At 38.9% G+C, this 24,775-nt stretch overlaps 3 protein-coding genes across 9 annotated transcripts in view; 2 read left to right on the forward strand and 1 right to left on the reverse strand.

Annotated features, from left to right (window-relative positions):
* LOC133558962 (cytochrome c oxidase assembly protein COX15 homolog) overlaps positions 1-714 on the reverse strand; it is a 31,362-nt gene extending 30,648 nt beyond the window's left edge. For all 5 annotated transcript variants that reach the window (XM_061910176.1, XM_061910172.1, XM_061910174.1 and 2 more), the window contains exon 1: positions 517-714. In XM_061910176.1, coding sequence (XP_061766160.1) covers positions 517-591 — 75 coding nt within the window. In that variant the 5' untranslated portion in view covers positions 592-714. The remainder of the gene's footprint in view (positions 1-516) is intronic.
* A 1,417-nt stretch (positions 715-2,131) lies between these two features.
* cutc (cutC copper transporter homolog (E. coli)) lies at positions 2,132-20,652 on the forward strand. 3 transcript variants are annotated; one of them, XM_061910183.1, is made up of 10 exons: positions 2,132-2,285; positions 2,366-2,444; positions 6,089-6,148; positions 6,231-6,440; positions 6,530-6,565; positions 6,657-6,790; positions 11,695-11,722; positions 11,798-11,903; positions 12,048-12,205; positions 20,529-20,652. In XM_061910183.1, exons 2-9 carry the CDS (start codon positions 2,375-2,377, stop codon positions 12,157-12,159), a joined length of 756 nt encoding a protein of 251 aa, XP_061766167.1. In that variant the 5' UTR covers positions 2,132-2,285; positions 2,366-2,374; the 3' UTR covers positions 12,160-12,205; positions 20,529-20,652. The 3 variants fall into 3 exon arrangements, with proteins under 3 accessions (XP_061766167.1, XP_061766169.1, XP_061766166.1); XM_061910185.1 differs by lacking the exon at positions 20,529-20,652 and adding an exon at positions 20,009-20,146; XM_061910182.1 differs by lacking the exon at positions 20,529-20,652 and having other exon boundaries at positions 12,048-15,243.
* Positions 20,523-24,775, forward strand: part of abcc2 (ATP-binding cassette, sub-family C (CFTR/MRP), member 2) — a 56,927-nt gene continuing 52,674 nt past the window's right edge. Inside the window, exon 1 of the mRNA XM_061910181.1 lies at positions 20,523-20,652. Coding sequence (XP_061766165.1) covers positions 20,608-20,652 — 45 coding nt within the window. The 5' untranslated portion in view covers positions 20,523-20,607. The remainder of the gene's footprint in view (positions 20,653-24,775) is intronic.

Consider the following 24,775-nt stretch of genomic DNA (forward strand, 5'->3'; position numbering starts at 1 on the left):
CCCCACCTTCTACCATAATATCACGTCCGTTGTGTCCTTGAGCAAGACACTTCACCCTTGCTCCTGATGAGTCCTGGTTAGGGCTCCCGCCATTAGTGTGTGAATGGGTGATTGTGGAATTAATGCCAAAGCGCTTTGAGTTCCTTTAAAAAAAGGTGGAAGAATGTGAGTGTGAATGTTGTCTGTCTATCTGTGTTGGCCCTGCGATGAGGTGGCGACTTGTCCAGGGTGTACCCCGCCTTCCGCCCGATTGTAGCTGAGATAGGCGCCAGCGCCCCCGAAAGGGAATAAGCGGTAGAAGATGGATGGATGGATGGAAAAGCACTACGCAAGTGCAACCTATTTTAGTGCAACCAAACAAACAATTTATAATAAATATGCTCAGTGTGAGACAACCGGACTGTCTCGTTTATCATGCAGGCACGTAATTCAATAAAAATATATTCATTAGTTTATTTTAAATAAATTTGACCTTTTTTCACTCTTCTTAGCTAGTTTAGCAGCTGTCATACTTACGTTACTGTGTTGATTTGCCACTCCGGCTCGTCTACAACCGTTCGATACCGTCGTCCTTATCAAAGTTAGTAACATGTTTGCTTCGTAAATGCACACAAAACAAGAATAAGTCCGGCACGGAGGATGCTGTCAGTGATGTCTAACAACCTTACACAACCATGTTTCCTAACATTCTTCTTCTTCTTCATTTTGTGGCGGGTCGAGACCGACGTTATAGGTGCATACCGCCACCTACTGTACTGGAGTGTGTATCCTCAGGGTGAGTACTTAGATTACAGACTATGTTGGCATCCATCCATCCATTTGCTACCGCTTATTCACTTTCGGGGTCGCGGGGGGCGCTGGCGCCTATCTCAGCTACAATCGGGCGGAAGGCAGGGTACACCCTGAACAAGTCACTATGTTGGTATATAAATATCAAATATGTATTCATACAAAACCCATCCATCCATCCATTTTCTACCGCTTAACAAAAGGGGGAGACTATATATATATATATATATATATATATATATATATATATATATATATATATGTATATATACATATATATATATGTTTATATTGACATATATATATACAAATATATATATATACATATATATACATATATATATATATGTGTGTGTATATATATATATAATATATATATATATGTATATAAATATATATATATATATATATGTTTATATTGACATATATATATACAAATATATATATATATATATACATACATATATAGTATATATACATATATATACATATATATATATATATATATATATATATATATATATATATATATATATATATATATATATACATCCATCCATCCATCCATCCATTTTCGACCGCTTATTCCCTTTTGGGGTCGCGGGGGGCGCTGGCGCCTATCTCAGCTACAATCGGGCGGAAGGCAGCGTACACCCTGGACAAGTCGCCACCTCATCGCAGGGCCAACAGAGATAGACAGACAACCTTCATATATATATATATATATATATATATATATATATATATATATATGGGATAGGTTGATTGGCAACACTAAATTGCCCCTAGTGTGTGAATGTGAGTGTGAATGTTGTCTGTCTATCTGTGTTGGCCCTGCGATGAGGTGGCGACTTGTCCAGGGTGTACCCCGCCTTCCGCCCGATTGTAGCTGAGATAGGCGCCAGCGCCCCCCGCGACCCCGAAAGGGAATAAGCGGTAGAAAATGGATGGATGGATGGATATTTATTTATATATATATATATAATACATATATATTTTTTAATTTTATTTTATTGTAGTTACTTTGTTGAGTTTACAACCCCCTGGTGTTGTTTTGTACTGTTTTTGTACTTATTTTTATCAATATTATTACTCAATTGTTTGTAAATGTTGCAATTTATAAATAAAGGATTATAAAATAAAAAAATTAAATAAAACAACAAAAAAACACGTTTTTTTATTTTTAAAATGTTAACAGTTTAATAAAAAAAAACACATACATATAAATATATTGATACATGTGTTTTAAAACAAATTCCATTATTTTTTACATGTTTTTCTAAAGCGGACTTCCTGTGTACTTTCTTTTGCGTTTTAGAGTATGCTGCGCGGGCGGTCACTATTGCGCTGCTCAGTTTCAACACATATTTAATAGACTCTCACCCGTCCACCCGTTCAAACATATGCGATTAAATCAACGCACCGGAAGTAGCTAACCCGCAGCCGTGTTTGTTAGCTACTGCTACAAGTCAACTCTTACAATGTCCGATTGACAGGTAGTCGACTCGATACAAACACCATTCTGTCAGGCAATAATATCAAATAGTGACAATACAGAGTTGCTTTGTTTATCCAGGTTGTCATTATGGCGGAGGGGTTTCTAATGGAGGTGTGCGTGGACTCCGTGGAGTCTGCTGTCAATGCGGAGCGAGGAGGTGGGTCATGTGGTTCACTTCATTTCAGTTTAAGTTTATGTGGAATATGCATACAATACAATACAATACAATGTAATGCCTGCGATGAGGTGGCGACTTGTCCAGGGTGTACCCCGCCTTCCGCCCGATTGTGGCTGAGATAGGCGCCAGCGCCCCCCGCGACCCCAAAAGGGAACAAGCGGTAGAAAATGGATGGATGGATGGATGGACAATGTAATGCATCACACAATTCCACTTGTTTCATTACAGCACGTCCGAAAGGAGTAGGAAGAAGCCGAGCTTATTTAATCCTACCCCTTTTCATACCATAGCAATTGTATCACATGTCCTTGTTCTCTGTAACAGAACAGTGAACAAATAAATAATAAACCATAGTAAGCATACAAATATTGAATTCATAAATAATCTTTGTCTCAAAAAAAAAAGTGTTAAAGATGTTCATCATAATTCTTGTTTTGTGTACAAACCCCGTTTCCATATGAGTTGGGAAATTGTGTTAGATGTAAATATAAACGGAATACAATGATTTGCAAATCCTTTTCAACCCATATTCAGTTGAATATGCTACAAAGACAACATATTTGATGTTCAAACTGATAAACATTATTTTTTTTGCAAATAATCATTAACTTTAGAATGTGATGCCAGCAACACGTGACAAAGAAGTTGGGAAAGTTGGCAATAAATACTGATAAAGTTGAGGAATGCTCATCAAACGCTTATTTGGAACATCCCACAGGTGTGCAGGCTGATTGGGAACAGGTGTGTGCCATGATTGGGTATAAAAACAGCTTCCCCAAAAAATGCTCAGTCTTTCACAAGAAAAAATGGGGCGAGGTACACCCCTTTGTCCACAACTGCGTGAGCAGATAGTCAAACAGTTTAAAAACAACGTTTCTCAAAGTGCGATTGCAAGAAATTTAGGGATTTCAACATCTACGGTCCATAATATCATCAAAAGGTTCAGAGAATCTGGAGAAATCACTCCACGTAAGCGACATGGCCGGAAACAAACGTTGAATGACCGTGACCTTTGATCCCTCAAAAAGCACTGTATCAAAAGCCGACGTCAATCTCTGAAGGATATCACCACATGGGCTCAGGAACACTTCAAAAAAACACTGTCACTAAAGACAGTTGGTCGCTACATCGGTAAGTGCAAGTTAAAGCTCTACCATGCAAAGCGAAAGCCATTTATCAACAACATCCAGAAACGCCGCCGGCTTCTCTGGGCCTGAGATCATCTACAATGGACTGATGCAAAGTGGAAAAGAGTTCTGTGGTCTGCCGAGTCCACATGTCAAATAGTTTTTGGAAACTGTGGACATTTGTGTCCTCGGGAAAAAAGAGGAAAAGAACCATCCAGATTGTTATAGGCGTGAAGTTCAAAAGCCAGCATCTGTGATTAGTGCCCAAGGCATGGGTAACTTACACATCTGCGAAAGCACCATTAATGCTGAAAGGTACATACAGGTTTTGGGGCAACATATACTGCCATTCAAGCAACATTATCATGGACGCCCCTGCTTATTTCAGGAAGACAATGCCACACGACGTGTTACAACAGCGTGGCTTCATAGTAAAAGAGTGCGGGTACTAGACTGGCCTGCCTGTAATACAAAATTGTCTCCCATCGAACATTTTGAAGCCTAAAATACGACAACAGAGACCCCGGACTGTTGAAAAACTTAAGCAGTACATCAAGCAAGAATGGGAAAGAATTACACCTGAAAAGCTTAAAAAATGTGTTTCCTTAGTTCCCAAATGTTTATTGAGTGTTGTCAAAAGAAAATGTGATGTAACACAGTGGTGAACATTCCCTTTCCCAACTTCTTTGGCATGTGTTGCAGCCACAAAATTCTAAGTTAATTATTATTTGCAAAAAAAATAAAGTTTATGAGTTTGAACATCAAATATCTTGTCTTTGTAGTGCATTCAATTGAATATGGGTTGAAAAGGATTTGCAAATCATTGTATTCCGTTTATATTTACACCTAACACAAAGTCCCAACTCATATGGAAACGGGGTTTGTACTTTGTGAACACTTGTAGTTTGAACCATCTCTTAAACTTAATCATGTTGGTGCTTTGTTTGATTTCTTTGGTTAATCCCTTTCATAATTTAATTCCGTATACTGATATGCTAAAGGTTTTAGGTGTTGTACGAGCATACACATGTTTGTTAGCACTTCTGTTAACAACAAACACAGACTCGGTTAATATGACCACTTTTTTTTTTTTACAGTTAAAAATAAAAAAAAACGTGTCAGATAGCCATACTTGCCAACCTTGAGACCTCCGATTTCGGGAGGTGGGGGCGTGGTCGGGGGTGGGGGGCGTGGTTAAGAGGGGAGGAGTACAATTCACCAACTCGGGTATTTCATATATATTTCATATATTTATATATATATATATATATATATATATATATATATATATATATAATATGTATATATGTATGAAATACTTGACTTTCAGTGAATTCTAGGTAGATATATTTATTTTATTTTTTATATATATATATATATATATATATAAATAAAATAAACAGTTGAATTTCCGACGGCACCTATCAAATACACAGTAATAAAAACACAGTTGTTCTTCTAATTACTGTGCTTGCTGGTTACTAAAAAAAAACCAAAAACACTTACCTTTCACTATTTGATTAACCTTTGTTCTGCCATTTGCGTACTGGCGAGCGATCTCCGTATCCGGGAACATATCCTTCACGGATTTGTTGTAAACATCCGCAAATGAGAACGTTATGTTGCTTCCAGCTATCAGCATAGCCATCTTTGTCTCAGCATAATTTACACCATCGGGTCTCCATTTTGCGAGGTGGCCCATAATACTGGGTTGTGAACGATGCTGCGCTCCGGACGCTTTGTGCTTCGCTGACCGTTCATGACTGAGTATATCCGTTCTTCCACCGTGTTCAATGGAGAAGTCTGTTCTACAAAATTTACAGGCAACATACTCCTTCCCCTTCGAACTCTCCTGGATAAACTGAAATTCTTGTTTCCATTCGTTTTGGCACTTGTAAGCGTATTTTTTCATTTTGCTCGTCGACGGTGTAATATATTGGGTTGGAGTCTAACCAGGCGACGTGATGAAGTTACGTCTCTTTACTGTGGGCTTCAGAACAGACTCCCTAATGCATATGTTCCTTGACTGCACTTAAATGTAGAATATATGTAGAATATATTTATATTATTCATATATTATATATAATATATTATATATATTATTTATTATTATCATTGTTTATTGTGAGCGAATTGTGGTGCTGAATATCCCCCCGGGATCAATAAATTACATTCTATTCTATTCTATGTACAGTAGATGGCAGTATTGTCCTGTTTAAGAGGGTCACAACATTGCTGAGTCAGGTCCGCATGGAGCTGGAAGGAGCGTGGCCTACAGCTCCGCCTAAATTTCAGGAGATTTTCGGGAGAAAATTCGTTACAGGAGGTTTTCGGGAAAGGCGCTGAATTTCGGGAGTCTCCCGGAAAATCCGTTAGGGTTGGCAAGTATGCATATAGCACAGTAACATTACATCAGCTCACTATCAAATTAGCCAAATGACTAGCTTTAATTTCCCGTGTCAAAAGTCAACCTGAGGTTTGTCTCCCCTGTGACAGGTGCAGGTCGACTTGAGCTGTGTTGCAGTCTCATGGAAGGAGGGCTCACTCCCAGTGTTGGTGAGAACGTTCACAATTTCACATACAAGGTCCGTGGTTAACCAAACACACATATCTCTCATATTCATGTATCCTATTGCAGGCCTAGTGCAGGTTGTAAAAAGGTATGTTAAAATCCCAGTCTACGTGATGATCCGGCCTCGTGGGGGCGACTTTCTTTACTCGGACCAGGAAGTAGAGGTGATGAGGAAAGACATGGAGGAGATGAAGAACCATGGAGCGGATGGATTTGTGCTGGGAGCCCTGACAGAGGATGGCAGGGTGGATGCAGAGCTGTGCATGGAGTTTCTAGGTACAGTAGTGTTTGGAAAGTTAAATCCGTGCTATGGAAAGCTTAGCTGTATTGTATTGTATTTGTAAAGTTCTAATTTTCTGCTGTAGCTGCTGCTCGGCCCATGCCTGTGACCTTCCACCGAGGTACTGTATTTCGAGTATGATTTGTTTTATGAGTTTAAAAGGACTGAAAGACTTGGGTTGACATATTTATTTGCTCCGTTGTATTCTTCAGCTTTTGACATGGTCCATGATGCAGCGGTCGCCCTGGAAACGCTGGTGTCGTTAGGTTTCCAGCGTGTGTTGACAAGTGGCTGTGACAACTCTGCACTGGAAGGACTCCCGCTCATCAAACGCCTTGTAGATCAAGTACGTATGAATTAAAGTTCAGTGGAAGCGCTGGGGTCTTTTCCGCTTTGTAATTGCTTGCATTTTTGAAACAATTTTTCCAAAGGAAATGATATGAATATAAATAATCTGTTCTCGGGTCAAACTATTGCAATTATAAAATTTTTACAGCCTGTGCAGGTAGTTATTTAAAGGCCTACTGAAATGAGATTTTAAATGATAAATGGGTTGTACTTGTATAGCGCTGTTCTACCTTCAAGGTACTCAAAGCGCTTTGACACTACTTCTACATTTACCCATTCACACACACATTCACACACTGATGGAGGGAGCTGCCATGCAAGGCGCCAACCAGCACCCATCAGGAGCAAGGGTGAAGTGTCTTGCTCAGGACACAACGGACGTGACGAGGTTGGTTCTAGGTGGGATTTGAACCAGTGACCCTCGGGTTGCGCACGGCCACTCTCCCACTGCGCCACGCCGTCCCAAAGCGACAATTTCCCCATTAATATTAGCGAGGATGAAAGATTCGTGGATGAGGAAATTTGGAGTGAAGGACCAGAGAAAAAAAAAAGGTGATTGCAGTGGGAGCCATTCAGATGTTATTAGACACATTTACTAGGGATAATTCTGGAAAATCACCTATTTTTCTATTGTGTTGCTAGTGTTTTAGTGAGATTTTCTTATTTAGACGGGGATAGCAGGTCCATTCTGTGTGTCATACTTGATCATTTCGCGATATCGCCATATTTTTGCTGAAAGGATTTAGTAGAGAACATCGACGATAAAGTTCGCAACTTTTGGTCGCTAATAAAAAAGCCTTGCCTTTACCGGAAGTAGCAGACGATGTGCGCGTGACGTCACGGGTTGTAGGGCTCCTCACATCCTCACATTGTTTATAATCATAGCCTCCAGCAGCAAGAGCTATTCGGACCGAGAAAGCGACGATTTCCCCATTAATTTTAGCGAGGATGAAAGATTCGTGGATGAGGAAATTTAGAGTGAAGGACTAGAAAAAAAAAGAAAGGCGATTGCAGTGGGTGCGATTTAGATGTTATGAGACACATTTATAGAGATAATTCTGGAAAATCACCTATTTTTCTATTGAGTTGCTAGTGTTTTAGTGAGATTAAATAGTACCTGAAAGTCAGAGGGGTGTGGCCACGGGTGTGTTGACGCCAGAGTCTCTGAGGGAAGTGACGCAGCTGCAGGAGGACGCCGGCTCCGCTGGTGTCTTCGATAAGAGCCGACGTATTACCACAATTTTCTCACCGAAAACCGCCGGTTGACATGTATTCGGGATACATGTTCGCTTGACTGCTCTGATCCATAGTAAAGCTTCAACTTTTGAAATTTTAAACAAGGAAACACCGTGTGTTATTTCGGCTAAAGGCTAAAAGCTTCCCACCTCCATCTTTCTACTTTGACTTCTCCATTATTAATTGAACAAATTGCAAAGGATTCAGCAACACAGATGTCCAGAATACTGTGTAATTATGCGATTAAAGCAAACTACTTATAGCTTGGATTGGGCTGGAAAATAATGTCCGCTACAACCCGAGACGTCAAACGCACGCGTCATCATACCGTGACGTTTTCAACACGACACTTCGCGGGAAATTTAAAATTGCAATTTAGTAAACTAAAAAGGCCGTATGGGCATGTGTTGCAATGTTAATATTTCATCATTGATATATAAACTATCAGACTGCGTGGTCGGTAGTAGTGGCTTTCAGTAGGACTTTAACTAACATTGTAACGTTTCAGAATCAGAATCGAAATCAGAATAGTTTTTATTGCCATTGTTTGAGAACGGGTTCACAAACTAGGAATTTTTCTTGGCGCAATCGTGCAAAATAAAACACATAACACAGAATAGGTAATAAAAATAGCTGTAACTGAGCTATCAGATCTTGTTATTGTTTATGTGCCTGATGGCCGAGGGGAGAAAAACTATTCAGGTGGCTGGAGGTGTGGGTCTGGAATGACCATAGTCTCCTGCCTGAGGGGAGAAGGGTTATTACAGGGTTTCCCCAAGTTTGTCAAAATACCTGTGGTGGTTGGGCGTGGTCAATATGATGTCATAACAATATTTGCTATCATGCATTTGAGACACTTGTGATTTAGGGCTATATAAATAAACATTGATTGATTGATATATTTTCTTGAAAAAGGCAAGAAATGTATACATACATTTAAAAACATCAACTATTCATTATAGTACTAACATATATTTTTCAATCAATGTCAATCAATGTTTATTTATATAGCCCTAAATCACAAATGTCTCAAAGGACTGTACAAACCATTACGACTACGACATCCTCGGAAGAACCCACAAAAGGGCAAGGAAAACTCACACCCAGTGGGCAGGGTGTATTTACTGTATTTCCCGGACTTAAAATATTTTTTCCCATCAAAACTCAACAGTGCGCCTTATAGCCCGGTGCGCCTAATTTAAGAAATAAGTTTGGTTGAGCTCACCCACCTCGAAGCTATTTTATTTGATACATGGTGTAACGATAAGTGTGACTAGTAGATGGCAGTCACACATAAGAGATAAGTGTAGGCTGCACTATGATGGGTCTCAAGTAAACAACACCAACATTTTATATGTTCCATTGAAAATATAGACACATTACACACGGCGCTCAAAAATCTATTAAAATGTTTTAGTACGACTTTGGTAAGCTATGAAGCCGCACCGCTTGAAGGATTGTCGGCGCATTAAACATATGAGTGTTATTATGGTGCTTTAGTTATTAGAGTTCCAGTCGGACGGTTTTTCACGTGACACATTTCCGGTGTTGTTTCCGGATGAGGAGATGCTGCTCCCTAATTGATAGAAGTAAAGTCGGAATGTTATTAAGCAGTTAGTGCCATCTGTTGACACTTTTTTTACTCCCGTCCTTGCACGCTACACCGCTACAACAAAGATGACAGGTACAAGACGTTGCCGAAGGAGAGCCACGTAAATAAGACCGCCCACAAAACGGCGCATCCCTAAGCGACTATTAGAAAGCCGCTTGAAGATGATCTGTAAAACATAAACTATGCAACATTTTGAACAAATAACCACCATTGCATGTTATGTAGACCACAAGGAAGTGTTTTGCATTTAGAAAAAATCATAATATGACCCCTTTATTGCGCCCTATTATCTGGTGCGCCTAATATATGAAAATATATCAATAATAGACCATTTGTCGGCAGTGCGCGTTACAATCCGGTGCGCCCTATGGTCCTGAAAATACGGTAATTTCGTTTTGACCTATTGTTGAAGTATAATATACTTTGTGAATTGTGTACAATCCTTTTAGTGACTCTTTGTTCATTAAAAATGATTATCAACAAAACTATAATTTCTGTATGGTATTATTGTAAACTGTATTTAGAGACTCAATCTTTACTTCTGTCCCTCTCGTCCGTGACTACTGGGAGCCGTTCTCTCCTTAAAAGCCACTGTTATCTTAGATGTTGTAGATCGTTGTTTGCGGGTGTATCTCGTATATATTATAGTACGTCCACATTGCAGACATGCTGCCTCCTCACCAGACAACCCCGTGCGTATGGCTTACATCATCACAAAATCTGGTTTTGACACTAATCTTCTGGTGATCAAAGTACATCTTTTTTCGTCAGCCAAAATGTTCGGTGCATCACTAGTAAACATTGCGCAAATAATTCATACTGTAACTACCTACTGATGTTAATGTGTATGTTAGTGTGTTACGATGCTCATTTTTCCCATGGTCTGTGAACACACTATGTTGGTGGAGAATGAGGAAGTGTTGAATGTCTGGAAGTGACGCACAGAGATGGACAGGTGTGCACGGGAGAAAATATGTGTTGAAATTAGACGTAGACTTAGACAAATTTTATTGATCCACAAGGGAAATTGTTCCACACAGTAACTCAGTTGCAAGAATGGAAAGGATAATGCACACAGGGGCACAAAAAGAAGTCATAAACTCAAATGTACTTCTAATGTATATACTTGTTCTTATGCTATGTGAACTCACTATGTTCTCTGCTGGCTGTACATATCCTACTAAATAAGACCTACACTGTTTCAATGTCCACATTTCTCTGTTGATGCAATTGTTGATGACTGAAGTACTGATATCAACCAAAGCTCCTCATCCCACCCCCCGGATTGTAAATAATGTAAATAATTCATTGTACATACTATGATGATTAACTTGTGTGATGACTGTATTATGTTGATAGTATATATTTGTACCACGAATTGATTAACGTGGACCCCGACTTAAACAAGTTGAAAAACTTATTCGGATGTTACCATTTAGTGGTCAATTGTACGGAATATGTACTGAACTGTGCAATCTACTAATAAAAGTATCAATCAATCAATCAATCAAAGATATTAAGTAGACAGAAAATATATATTATTATATTATTATGTTATATTTTGATAAAATATATACAATATATAAAAAATCCCAATTGCCATGTACAATATTACAGTATATGTAAAATATTCAGCAAAGAAATGGCATCAAATTGGGCCCATTGTAAGCAAAATATTGGCAACAAAAGTTAAAAAGAGTGTCAGACTTTGTGTCTTCTTCCGTAGGCTACAATATATTATTTTACTTCATTTGGTTTTCACGTTAAAAAAAGACAACGACTAATTTTTAAGTTGCAACCGCCGCAGCACCATATTTAATAAGGGAAACCCTGTTTTAACTTCTACTCTGCGAGTGTAAAAATAAGTTGACCATTGCTCATAAGGAAACATCTATTTTAGCTTTGACGTGAACAAGTGAGTCTTCATTTGAAACTCTTGGTGTTCAGTGTGACTTTTCAATGTTTTTTTCCTGACGACTGTTCTCTTCATGGGCTTTTGAGGTTCCATTCTACCAAGTCTACATTCTAATGTTTGATGTTTTCTCCCCCTCCAGGCTAAAGGTAGAATTATCATCATGCCAGGTTAGCGTTTCTTTCTTGTGCAAGTCATTTATGACTTGTGTACATGTGTTTATTCATTTAATCTATTTAATACAGGTGGTGGCATCACAGAGAGAAACCTGCAAAGAATTTTAGAAGGATCGGGAGCTCAAGAATTTCACTGCTCCGCCCGCTCCAGCAGAGATTCTGCCATGAAGTTCAGGTTTGTCCGTCTTTTATTATTCAACTGCATTTGTAAATGCCTCCAAAACTTTTTCTGGAACCGTAGAGTTAGTCACTTATCAACGCCACAAACATTACAAGGTTTTGTGTGTCCTCTTTTTTATTTTTTTATTTTTTTGCGCAGGAACAGCAGCGTGACAATGGGAGCTTCTCTGTCAGCACCCGAGTACAGCCTGAAGGTGGCAGATGTGAGCAAAGTGCGCACATTTAACGCCATAGCCAGAAATACCCTGTGAATGGAAACCGGGTGGTCATGACTGATAACTCAATGATACCTCAAAGGTGATCACCTTCTTTCATTTTTATTGGAAGTCCAGAGAAAATTGGGATTTGGTATTCTCATCAATGGAGTGCTTAAAACTCAGTACAAGTATCTTACATACCATTAAGCCCTAAAGCATTCATACCTGGCCAAATGTTTAGCTAAATATCATTTTATTGTATATTAGCTGGAAATGATACAGGAAAGTGGCAAAGAATACAGTGAGAGTATTTCTATTTTTATCTGGTCTTGTTTATTTTAGAATATTCTGCAACAGGCGTGTCCAACCTGCAGCTAATTTGTTAACGTCCCGCGGCAAATCCTAATAATGCTTTAAAAAAAAGGTTTAAACGTAAACAGTGGAATAAGAAAATCAAACAAGTGTAATGTAATGAAAACTATTTAAAATGTAGACCCTAATAAAGACAGGCAATCTTTCTGTCAAAAAATGTGAGGTATAGTCATCCCTCACTGCATTGCGCTTCAAATATTTTTTGGGGGGGGATATATACAGTATACAATTTCATTTATTAAAATATATTTTACTATTTTTTGTGTCCTAAATTAAAGGCCTACTGATATGAGATTTTCTTATTTAAACGGGGATAGCAGGTCCATTCTATGTGTCATACTTGATCATTTCGCGATATTGCCATATTTTTGACTGAAAGGATTTAGTAGAGAACATCGACGATAAAGTTCGCAACTTTTGGTGCTGATAAAACAGCATTGCCTGTACCGGAAGTAGCAGACGATATGCGCGTGACGTCACGGGTTGTGGAGCTCCTCACATCTGAACATTGTTTACAGTCATGGCCACCAGCAGCGAGAGCGATTCGGACCGAGAAAGCAACGATTTCCCCATTAATTTGAGCGAGGATGAAAGAATCGTGGATGAGGAAAGTGAGAGTGAAGGACTAGAAAAAAAAAGACTACAGTGAGAGCGATTCAGATGTTATTAGACAAATTTACTAGGATAATTCTGGAAAATCCCTTATCTGCTTATTGTGTTACTAGTGTTTTAGTGAGATTATATGGTCGTTCCTGTACAACCTGAAGGTCGGCCCCGCACCTTTCTTCAGCACCAGTCGACGGGTGGTGGCGATGCCCATCTTTGCCCTTCGCAAGGGATTCTCTTCGAAACACGACCTTTCGAAATGATCGCTGCATAATACACTGTACTTTGTGTGTGTGGTCCAATCCAACCGTATTCGCTTGACCACTCTGTTCCATAGTAAAGCTTCACCGTCATATTTCGGGAATGTAAACAATGAAACACCGGCTGTGTTTGTGTTGCTAAAGGCGGCCGCAATACACCGCTTCCCACCTACAGCTTTCTTCTTTGACGTCTCCATTATTAATTGAACAAATTGCAAAAGATTCAGCAACACAGTAGTCCATAATACTGTGGAATTATGCGATGAAAAGAAACGACTTATAGATGAAAAGAAACGACTTATAGCTGGAACAAAATGTCCTCTACAATGCGTGACGTCACGCGCACGCGTCATCATACCGCGACATTTTAGCATGATACTTACGCGCGAAATTTAAAATTGCAATTTAGTAAACTAAACCGGCCATATTGACATGTGTTGCAATGTTAATATTTCATCATTGATATATAAACTATCAGACTGCATGGTCGGTAGTAGTGGGTTTCAGTAGGCTTTTAAGTATTTTAAAGTATAAAATACTAATACTACTATACTACTAATGTAGTATAGGCTACTTGATGAGACCAAATCAGAACACTCCGTTCAGTATCATGGCGACTGATTGGCTCAGCCTGAGATAGTATTACTACATTGCAGTGGTTTTCAAACTTTTTTCGCCAGATACCATTTCAGAAAACATTTGACTTTCCAAGTGCTACCATAATGACCAGCATTAAACAATAGTCAACTCTATTATACTAGTTAATTCATTAAAAACAAGGCAGAGGTTTTATTTGACCAGCACAAGTTTGAACGGTAACACTGTTGGAATATTGGCGAATAAAACACTTGACTTAAATGAAGAATCACAACTTGGGCGTACCACTCGATAGAGTTTGAGAAACACTGCTATATTGGATTGGAAAAGTATAGAGGTGACTAAAAGTGTTATTTCCGGTCTGGAGGGCTCTCAGAATGTTGATAAATGTATCTAGAAGGTTGTAAACTGTTTTTTATGCTCAAACTTTGACAATATTTGATTCCAATTTTGCCGAAGTTGGAATCAAATATAATATAACGATATTTGGTTGATTGGCAACACTTAAAAAATTGGCCCAAGTGTGTGAATGTGAGTGTGAATGTTTGTCTATCTGCGTTGACCCTGCCCATGAGATAGCGACTTGTTCAGGGTGTACACCGCCTTCCGCCTGAATGCAGCTGAGATAGGCTCCAGCACCCCCCGCGAACCCAAAAGGGACAAGTGGTAGAAAATGGATGGATATTTTATAATTAATGCTTCCAACTTTGCGGAAATTAATTTTTTGCATGTTTAAAACCAATAAATCACGGAAAACTGTGTTATATTTGTTTTGAGAATGAAAAGTAATACAACATATTTAGATTTTTCAGTTGGCGGCCCTCACTGGAAAAGGTTTGGACACCCTTGTTCTAGAATATGCTCGAACTTACTGGAACTCTTTAAAATATAGTGCAAAAGACTGTGTTTCCCCAAACTTGTCAGACCGGATTCAAATATTAATAATTGTCAGTTTGGTATTTTTGTGAATATAGCAATATATGTACAATTATGTCATTTCTAGCAGGAATACGCCCATGCAGAAAATTCAGAATCACTTTAATTTAATTTTTGGCCATGTCAGTTTGAGATTTTTCATAACATGCCACATAGGACTGAAGTGTGATGATGTAAAGAATGCATTCGTTTTTTGAAATGTGCTTTACATTGGAAAATCCCTCTAATGAAACGGTTCTTTTCAACCACATTTACGGAGCCTTTGATTTCCGTGAAGCCAAAACTGTGACCTTTTAGTCATTAAAATGGAATACAAATCTTTGGACAAAGATATTTTTCAGCTTTTATTAAAAGATGGTGTATCTTATCTGTTTGTTGCACAAGTTTTTTTTCATTGATTTTTGCTTAGTAGCGCAAAAGTTTAGGGGAGCTTAGCCCCCAATCATGTGATAGATCATACAGTTTCTTTCCAATAGTATATGGCATGCTTAAAGAAATTATGAAATTGTATTTTCCGATGGAAATTAGCTGTGAATTTTAAACAATTTCACTTCTCAAAGCAAGTTTTGACCCTCGAAGGCCACTGTAGTGTGTGGTGGAAGGAATGGCAACACAAAATAATAACTAAGTGAACGAGCTGATACATTCTTATGTTAGCTTAGAAACTCAGTATGCAGAGCAAGGAGGCAAAGTACCGTATTTTTCGGACTATAAGTCAAAGTTTTTTTCATAGTTTATACTCAGGAGCGACTTATGTGTGAAATTATTAACACATTACCGTAAAACATCAAATAATATTATTTAGCTCATTCACGTAAGAGACTAGACCAGGGGTGGGCAAACTTTTTGACTCGCGGGCCACAATGGGTTTTGGAGGGAGTGTTTGGGCCGGATATACTAAAGCATTAAATGTAGTGTGTGCAAAACTCATAGCACAGTAAGAACACTACAACCCAATTTATTTACTGTCTTTCAAATGTGAAAACTAGCCCTTATCAGTTAATAAATTTGTCTCAAGGAATATGCAAGATATTGCATTTACATACTATTTCGCAGATACTGTGAGGAGGAAATGTAAATAGATTACAATAACATACGCACTGTGATTTATTAAGATTGCGTCTGTTTTTAATAAGTTTCAATCGAAGGTGCAAAGTTAAAGAAATCAACATTTATTGAAAAATGGAATCACTTTCAACATTCAAAACATATTATTACACAACGAAATACTCAAGCTCAATAATATCTACTTGTGTTAAACTCCGCAAAATCATCAATCAATCAATCAATCAATGTTTACTTATATAGCCCTAAATCACTAGTGTCTCAAAGGGCTGCACAGACCACCACGACATCCTCGGTAGGCCCACATAAGTGCAAGTAAAACTCTCACCCAGTGGGACATTGGTGACAATAATGACCCAGTGGGACGTCGGTGACAATAATGACTATGAGAACCTTAGAGAGGAGGAAAGCAATGGATGTTGAGCGGGTCTAACATGATACTGTGAAAGTTCAATCCAAAGAGGATCCAAGACACAGCAGCGAGAGTCCCGTTCACAGCGGAGCCAGTTGGAAACCATCCCAAGCGGAGGCGGACCAGCAGCGCAGAGATGTCCCCAGCCGATACACAGGCGAGCAGTACATGGCCACCGGATCGGACCGGACCCCCTCCACACGGGAGAGTGGGACATAGAAGAAAAAGAAAAGAAACGGCAGATCAACTGGTCTAAAAAGGGAGTCTATTTAAAGGCTAGAGTATACAAATGAGTTTTAAGGTGAGACTTAAATGCTTCTACTGAGGTGGCATCGCGAACTGTTACCGGGAGGGCATTCCAGAGTACTGGAGCCCGAACGGAAAACGCTCTATAGCCCGCAGACTTTTTTTGGGCTTTGGGAATCACTAATAAGCCGGAGTCCTTTGAACGCAGATTTCTTGCCGGGACATATGGTACAATGCAATCGGCAAGATAGGATGGAGCTAGACCGTGTAGTATTTTATACGTAAGTAGTAAAACCTTAAAGTCACATCTTAAGTGCACAGGAAGCCAGTGCAGGTGAGCCAGTACAGGCGTAATGTGATCAAACTTTCTTGTTCTTGTCAAAAGTCTAGCAGCCGCATTTTGTACCAACTGTAATCTTTTAATGCTAGACATGGGGAGACCCGAAAATAATACGTTACAGTAGTCGAGGCGAGACGTAACAAACGCATGGATAATGATCTCGGCGTCTTTAGTGGACAAAATGGAGCGAATTTTAGCGATATTACGGAGATGAAAGAAGGCCGTTTTAGTAACATGACACTAGCGACTAAACACTTAAATATGATTACGTTATTAGTCTGCGTATATACCACTTATTTGCCAGTGTAGGTCAAAAAAAGGTGATTGTAGTCTCAGTAGCAGACAAATCTGTGGCACACCCGACTGAACCAACACATTCTATTGACACTGGGTCAGTGATGTTACAAAACAAACATAAACATTCATGGTGAAGTAATTAAATATTGACAAAGCAGAGTCCATTGGTTGATGTGCCGTCACTGACTTGTCAGTTCCTTTTAAAACATGACCGATCATTTTAATAATGCCTCAACATTATAGTTCAGTGTTGTGAGCACTTTTGACGCTTTAAAGGCAATAAAACAGTGGTTTTCAGGGGCTGGGTTACTCATTAGTGTGGATGACAAATGACCAGGGCTGTCAAGTTTGTGCAGTCCTTTGAGACATTTGTGATTTGGGGCTATATAAATAAACATTGATTGATTGAAGTGATTCATTTTTTAAATGAGATGAATCACACTCTAAACCTGTGATGAATCATGATTAATCACGCTTGCATAAATACAATTTGCTGAAGAAAATACCCCAATATTTGGATACAAATGCAATTTGGTTGTCAGAATGTCATACAGGAATGTTTTTTAAATGTTTTACTGAACTGCAAGTCTATGATTTGCTCAAAACTTGGTGACACTAAGTGTAGTAAGCATTAAATGCACATTTTGAAAGTATTTGCAGTTTGCAATAATCTTGCAAACAAGTTACAGTTACTAATTGATCATGTAGTAAACGCACTCATAAACAACTTGACATAGTGCAGGGGTGTCAAACTCAAATACAGAGTGGGCCAAAATTTAAAACCGAACAAAGCTGCGGGCCGAGGTTGAACAAATTAAACTTTTAATAGGGACTCCTCTTCCTCCTATTCAGGAGATCGCAAAAAGCCGCTGCCTGACCAGGGTTTAGAAAATCTACAAAAACTCTTCCCAAGGACTGTTTTCACTGCTGGACTCTAGAAAGAGGTTTCGCAGCCTCCGAAGCAGAACCTTCAGGTTCTGTAACAGCTTCTTCCCTCAGGCCGTAAGACTCTTGAACGCATCAAATTAAATTAGCCCCTCAACTCCCCCCAAAATGGATTAACTCACTGGAATAAAAAAAGACAATATAACATAAACCTGGATGCATATGCAAAAGTGTACAGTAATCTATTTATTTATATCTGCACCTTATTGCTTTTTTTATCCTGCACTACCAAGAACTAATGCAACAAAATGTTGTTCTTATTTGTACTGTAAAGTTCAAATTTGAATGACAATAAAAAGGAAGTCTAAGTCTATATTCACATACTTATGTAAAATAATAATATAATGCTTAAATTCGACTCGCACCAGGAATGAGGGATTACATTTTGGACAATGTACTTAATAATGTTATTTATCATTATAGTTGTTTCACCTCTCGTGTCAAAAAACTTAATTGGATAGTAGAAATACCTATTAGTGCGTCCATAGCTCTCGCATTGTTTGTGCAGGTTTAGAGGATCAATTCATCAAGTATTACACAAGCATGGGAGCTACCATCATTAGGGCTTTGTTGAAATCAATCAATCAATGTTTATTTATATAGCCCCAAATCACAAATGTCTCAAAGGACTGTACAAACCATTACGACTACGACATCCTCGGAAGAACCCACATAAGGGCAAGAAAAACTCACACCCAGTGGGCAGGGAGAATTCACACCCAGTGGGACGCCAGTGACAATGATGATTATGAGAAACCTTGGAGAGGACCTCAGATGTGGGCAACCCCCCACCCCTCAAGGGGACCGAAAGCAATGGATGTCAAGCGGGTCTAACATGATACTGTGAAGGTTCAATCCATAGTGGCTCCAACACAGCCGCGAGAGTTCAGTTCAAAGCGGATCCAAGACAGCAGCGAGAGTCCCGTCCACAGGAAACCATCCCAAGCGGAGGCGGATCAGCAGCGTAGAGATGTCCCCAACCGATACACAGGCGAGCGGTCCATCCTGGGTCTTAACTCTGGACAGCCAGTACTTCATCCAAGGTCATCGGACCGGACCCCCTCCACAAGGGAGGGGGGGGACAGAGGAGAAAAAGAAAAGAAGCGGCAGATCAACTGGTCTATTAAGGAGGTCTATTTAAAGGCTAGAGTATACAAATGAGTTTTAAGGTGAGACTTAAATGCTTCTACTGAGGTAGCATCTCGAACTGTTACTGGGAGGGCATTCCAGAGTACTGGAGCCCGAACGGAAAACGCTCTATAGCCCGCAGACTTTTTTTGGGGCTTTAGGAATCACTAATAAGCCGGAGTCTTTTGAACGCAGATTTCTTGCCGTTCAAATCGATGTTGTATTATTGTGGACTTTGATTACATATCACTTGTCACATGTCCTTGCTGCTGCACACGCATAATGACTCAAACAAGTCACGGGCCATGTGGCGTTATCAAACAAGTAATGATTAACCATGGGGATGGTCCCAGTCAGTCAGAGACAACTGCGCAGCTTTCACAATAGTAAAGTTATTTCTGCACAGTCACTCACATTTATGACCTCATGATGGGATGCACGTGTGTGGTAAACTTTAGCCTCTTAACTCGGCAAAACGGGACACCCCAGCGGCCATCATCTGTGTACAGTTACCGTACCGTGAAGAGAACCACAACATTTTGAAACACCAACAACTATTTTGTTGTTCTCATTCCCCTCCCCCCTCATTATTCTGTTTTCTTTACCCCGTGATTTACTACACAAACGTTTTGCAGTCCGTGTCAGCGGTTTTTGACTTTAATCTGATGTGACATGTCCGTAAATGTGTTCTGAGTGCAGAGAGGTGGGAACCCAACAGGAAAAGGGGGCTCTTAATGTTCTCATTCCCTCCCACTTTCCCCTAAACACATTCCATTTTGGGGAGAAAGATCAAGCAGAGGCAAGTCCAGCTCTCTCTCTTTTTGCGTCGCCCCTTTATGCAATATCCCCACCGTGATCGGTTGAACTTTAAACACATTTGTAAGTTGAGGAGTGTCCGAAAAGACTGACTGGTGCAAGCTGGATTCTCTCAATGACTACTGTCGGTGTTCTATCCCCCGCCACACAACAAGAGAGTTGCATGAGTGGGCTTGTACACCATGTCCAGGAAGACTGCCTAAAGACTACAAGGAGGACCATCATCTGATTGGAGCGATAACACGTCAGTTGTCTTCTTTCTTCAGCTTGCATCGCATCTATTCTTCTTGTCAGCTGTATGTTGTGCTAAAGAGCGCGCGAGTCTTGCCTTCAGTTTAAAAGCCTCATGGCTCAAAGTCTCCTCTGTGTCTCATCCTGTTATTGTCATCTGTTGGCCGGACAGGGGAGAGTGAGGAGCTCCTGAGTATACCGTCTGGAGTTGACTTGTCTTCGAAGGGCGCTTCAGGGCTTCTGCGTGGACCATGTGTGCTGCGGTCCTGGACGAGTACTGTGGGTCCATCTTCTGGGTAAGTTGTGATTGTTGCTACGTTCAACAAGAAAAACGTCTACACTGGAACCAACATTGGACAACATCTGTTATGTGGTGCTGGTTGACTTCCACGTGGTTCTAATTTTTACCCCCAAAAAAAATATTGTAGGATATTGTATAAAAAACAAACAAAACCAAAAAACAACTTTGTTTCAGGCTTTGAAACTGCAGACAGTTTATACATCCTATTGAAGTTGACTCCTGTTTAACACAACTAAATTAAAGTAAAACTACTCAGCAACGTAACGAAACAGGAAAAATTCCCATTTCTCGTTCCTTGGTCGTCGTCACACTTTTAATCTCAGCGCACCCATGATACCCTTCGGTGACGGCATCCCAAAAAACATGTCTGCAGGGAATATTGTAAAAGCTTTCTGTGTTGATTTGCTTAAGTCTATTGTAAATAAGACGTGTGTGTATATATATATATATATATATATATATATATATATATATATATATATAGGGGCGGTATAGCTCGGTTGGCAAAGCGGCCGTGCCAGCAACTTGAGGGTATCAGGTTCGATTCCCTCTTCCGCCATCCTAGTCACTGCCGTTGTGTCCTTGGGCAAGACACTTTACCCGCCTGCTCCCAGTGCCACCCACACTGGTTTGAAATGTAACTTAGATATTGGGTTTCACTATGTAAAGCGCTTTGAGTCACTAGAGAAAAAGCGCTATATAAGTATTGTTCACATATATTGTCACAATAAATTTAAGCAAATCATATATATATGTATGTATATATATATATATATATATATATATATATATATATATATATATATATATATATATATATATATACATATATATGTGTGTGTGTGTGTGTATATATATATATATATACATATATATATATACATATGTCTTGATTGGATTATCCAGAGAATAGTGCTCGATACCGTGGTAGAGCGCAATATGTAGGTGTGGGAAAAATCACAAGACTACTTCATCTCTACAGAACTGTTTCATGAGGTGTTCCCTCAATCATCAGGAGATTTCCTGATGATGGAACCCCTCATGAAACAGTTCTGTAGAGATGAAGTAGTCTTGTGATTTTTCCCACACCTACATATATATATATACATATATACACATATATATATATATACAGTATATATATCTTGATCGGATTATCCGGAGAATAGTGCTCGATACCGTGGTAGAGCGCAATATGTAGGTGTGGGAAAAATCACAAGACTACTTCATCATATATATATATATATATATATATATATATATATATATATATATATATATATATATATATATATATATATATATATGTATATATATGTGTATATATATATATGTGTATATATATATGTGTGTGTACATATATACAGTATACACACACACATTATTAACCGTATCCACTCAGCATCCATTGCACCAGTCACCCAAGGACAGTTCCCACGTCTGCGGCCCTTTTCAAGGTTTCACCTTGTTCCAATCGGGTTGTGTTTTTGTCTTGCCCTGATGTGGGATCTAAGCCAAGGGTGCCATAGTGCCTTGTGCAGCCCATTGAAACATTTGTGATTGAGGGCTGTAAAGTAAACTTTGATGGATTGGTTGATTGATTGATTGATTGACTGACTTTGAATATGTATGTATGTAAAAGGGCTGTCAAAGGTAAGAAGTTAACTCATGTGATTAATCACCCAAAAGAATTGACTCCCGTAATACATATTTTTTTTTTTTTAAAACCCTCCGCTGTTCGCCGCCGCACAGATCGTTGTGCCCACACACCTCAGCTCTCATGTGCTCTTTTGCAGCAACCGTGTGGAAACTGTCTGAAAATGTATACAGGTGAAACTCCCAACATTTTAATTTCGTGCAAAAGCCCCTTCATGTCAGCAACTCAACTGTGACACTATTGTTCATTTTTTATTTTTTTATTTGTTTATTTTTTTTATTCAAGTCTGTAATGATAATGTCAATGAGGGATTTTTAATCGCTGCTATGTTGAAATTGTTACTAATATTGATACTGTTGTTGATAATATACATTTTTGTTTCACTACTTTTAGATTGTTCTGTGTTGTTTGTGTGTCCTCTCAATTGCTCTGTTTATTGCTATTCTGAATGTTGCTGGGTCAGGTTTGGTTTTGTTATTGGATTGCATTAGTATGGTATTGTTTTATTGGATTGATTAATAAATTCCTTAAAAAAAAGCAACTCAACTTCATATGTTAAACTAATACAGGGGTGCCCATTCCGTCGATCGCGAGCTACCAGTCGACCGCGGGGGGTGTGTCAGTCGATCTCCAGCCAGGCTTTTAAAAAAAATACACCTAAAAATTAGTGATCATCAATCTTCACCAAGACGTCACTTAAATGACATTCACGGAGGGTCTTGTGAGATGACGCTGGCTGCTGCAAGATCATTATCATGAAAATATGACCGAGAGGAAGGCGAGAAACACTTTTTATTTCAACAGACTCTCGCGCCGTACCTTCCGTCAAAACTCTAAAGGCCGACTGCACATTTCCTATCTTCACAATAAAAGCCCTGCTTCAAGCGATCCCTCAGAAAGCTGGCGTGCACATCACTTGTGCACGCCAGCTTTCCGAGACTCTTATTTTGTTAGCGCAGGCAGCATGAAGCAGGGCTTTTATTGTGAAGATAGGAAATGTGCAGTCGTCCTTTAGAGTTTTGACGGAAGGGACGGCGCGAAAGTCTGTTGAAATAAAAAGTGTTTCTCGCCTTCCTCTCTGTCATTTTTTCATAATAATGAACTGGCAGCAGCCAGCGTCATCTCACAAGACCCTCGGGTGCCGTGAATGTCAATCAAGCAAGCTACGGAATTTGCCGCCAATGTTTTTCTTGTAAAGTGTATGGAAGCTGGGTGAATTAGATGCCAAAAACCAACCACTTTCATGTGGTATTGTACAAAAAGGACAACTTTTTTTCTCCTCCATTTGAAAATGTGGGCGTTATCATCATTACTGTCTGATTCCAATCAATGCAAGTCATCAGAATCAGGTAATACACCAACTTATATTCTTGTCTTTGTGAAAGAAAGACATCTATATGTGTTACACATGCTTGTATTATCATTAAACACAATTAACTTGTTTACAAAAATGTCTCTTTCATAAATAAATAAATATAAATGATATATATAAATGAGGTAGATCCCCTCGAGTTGGTCAATTGAAAAGTAGCTCGCCTGCAGAAAAGGTGTGGGCACCCCTGAACTAATATGTAATATCAACTCATTACATGCAAAGTGAGATATGTCAAGTCTTTGTTTGTTATAAGTTTGATGATCATGGCTTACAGTTTATGAAAAGACCACCTTACCTGAGAATTTAAATTCAAGATTTTCATAAGCTCCAAACTGTAATCATCAACGTTATATCAGAAGAAAGCTAGAAATATCTTGAGTTGCATGTTATAAGGCTGTCATGTATTAGTTTCACATTGTAAATCTAATTACTGGAGTTAAAAAGAAAAACATCTGCACAATATTCAAATTTAATTGATTTTCACCTGTTGTTCCAGGCAATCCATGCACTCTGGATTTTACAAAAACTCAGAAAACGATTAATTAATCGTGACACTTGTAATCGATTTTTTGGGATTATTCGTTGCAACTCTACCTAAAACGCCACGATTAAAGGTTGGTCCAAATCAATTCACTGTGATTCTAAAGGGATGCAATCACACAATATATTTTTTTGAATTCAGAAGTTTCAATACATTTTTCTGATATTTTATTTTCTCACTAGCAAACTTGGTAATGAAATGTCACGCCCAAGTCAGCAGGTTAAGGTGCAGCTTGCCTGTAACCCTAATGGAGACAAGCAATATAGAAATTGATAGATTATTATGATAGCGATCATTATGTCTGTTCAGAGTCTGTGTATTGTGTATTTCATTAGTTTATTATTTAGAATGACAAGAAAAAGAAGAGAATTACTCACTTTTACCTATTCTTGAAAACCCATACCAGAAATGTGCCAAATTAGTGATTTTACTTCAGAAAATGTTTAACAATATTAAAAGCATACGTAACATACATTTATAACATAGTTAAATGGGTATTATTTTATGTTATTTGCTGGTTTTGAAATTTTCATCATGTCTCTCCT

The sequence above is a fragment of the Nerophis ophidion genome, linkage group LG09 (assembly GCF_033978795.1).
Source record: "Nerophis ophidion isolate RoL-2023_Sa linkage group LG09, RoL_Noph_v1.0, whole genome shotgun sequence".
In the NCBI taxonomy this organism is placed as follows: domain Eukaryota; kingdom Metazoa; phylum Chordata; class Actinopteri; order Syngnathiformes; family Syngnathidae; genus Nerophis; species Nerophis ophidion.

What these genes read in the sequence shown, in the direction of transcription:
- cutc (XM_061910183.1), top strand. Translation starts at nt 2,375, where the DNA reads ATGGCGGAGGGGTTTCTAATGGAGGTGTGCGTGGACTCCGTGGAGTCT. An exon ending in GCCTGTGACCTTCCACCGAG is followed by an intron (nt 6,566 to 6,656) that starts GTACTGTATTTC and finishes TGTATTCTTCAG; the next exon opens with CTTTTGACATGGTCCATGAT. An exon ending in TCAAACGCCTTGTAGATCAA is followed by an intron (nt 6,791 to 11,694) that starts GTACGTATGAAT and finishes CTCCCCCTCCAG; the next exon opens with GCTAAAGGTAGAATTATCAT.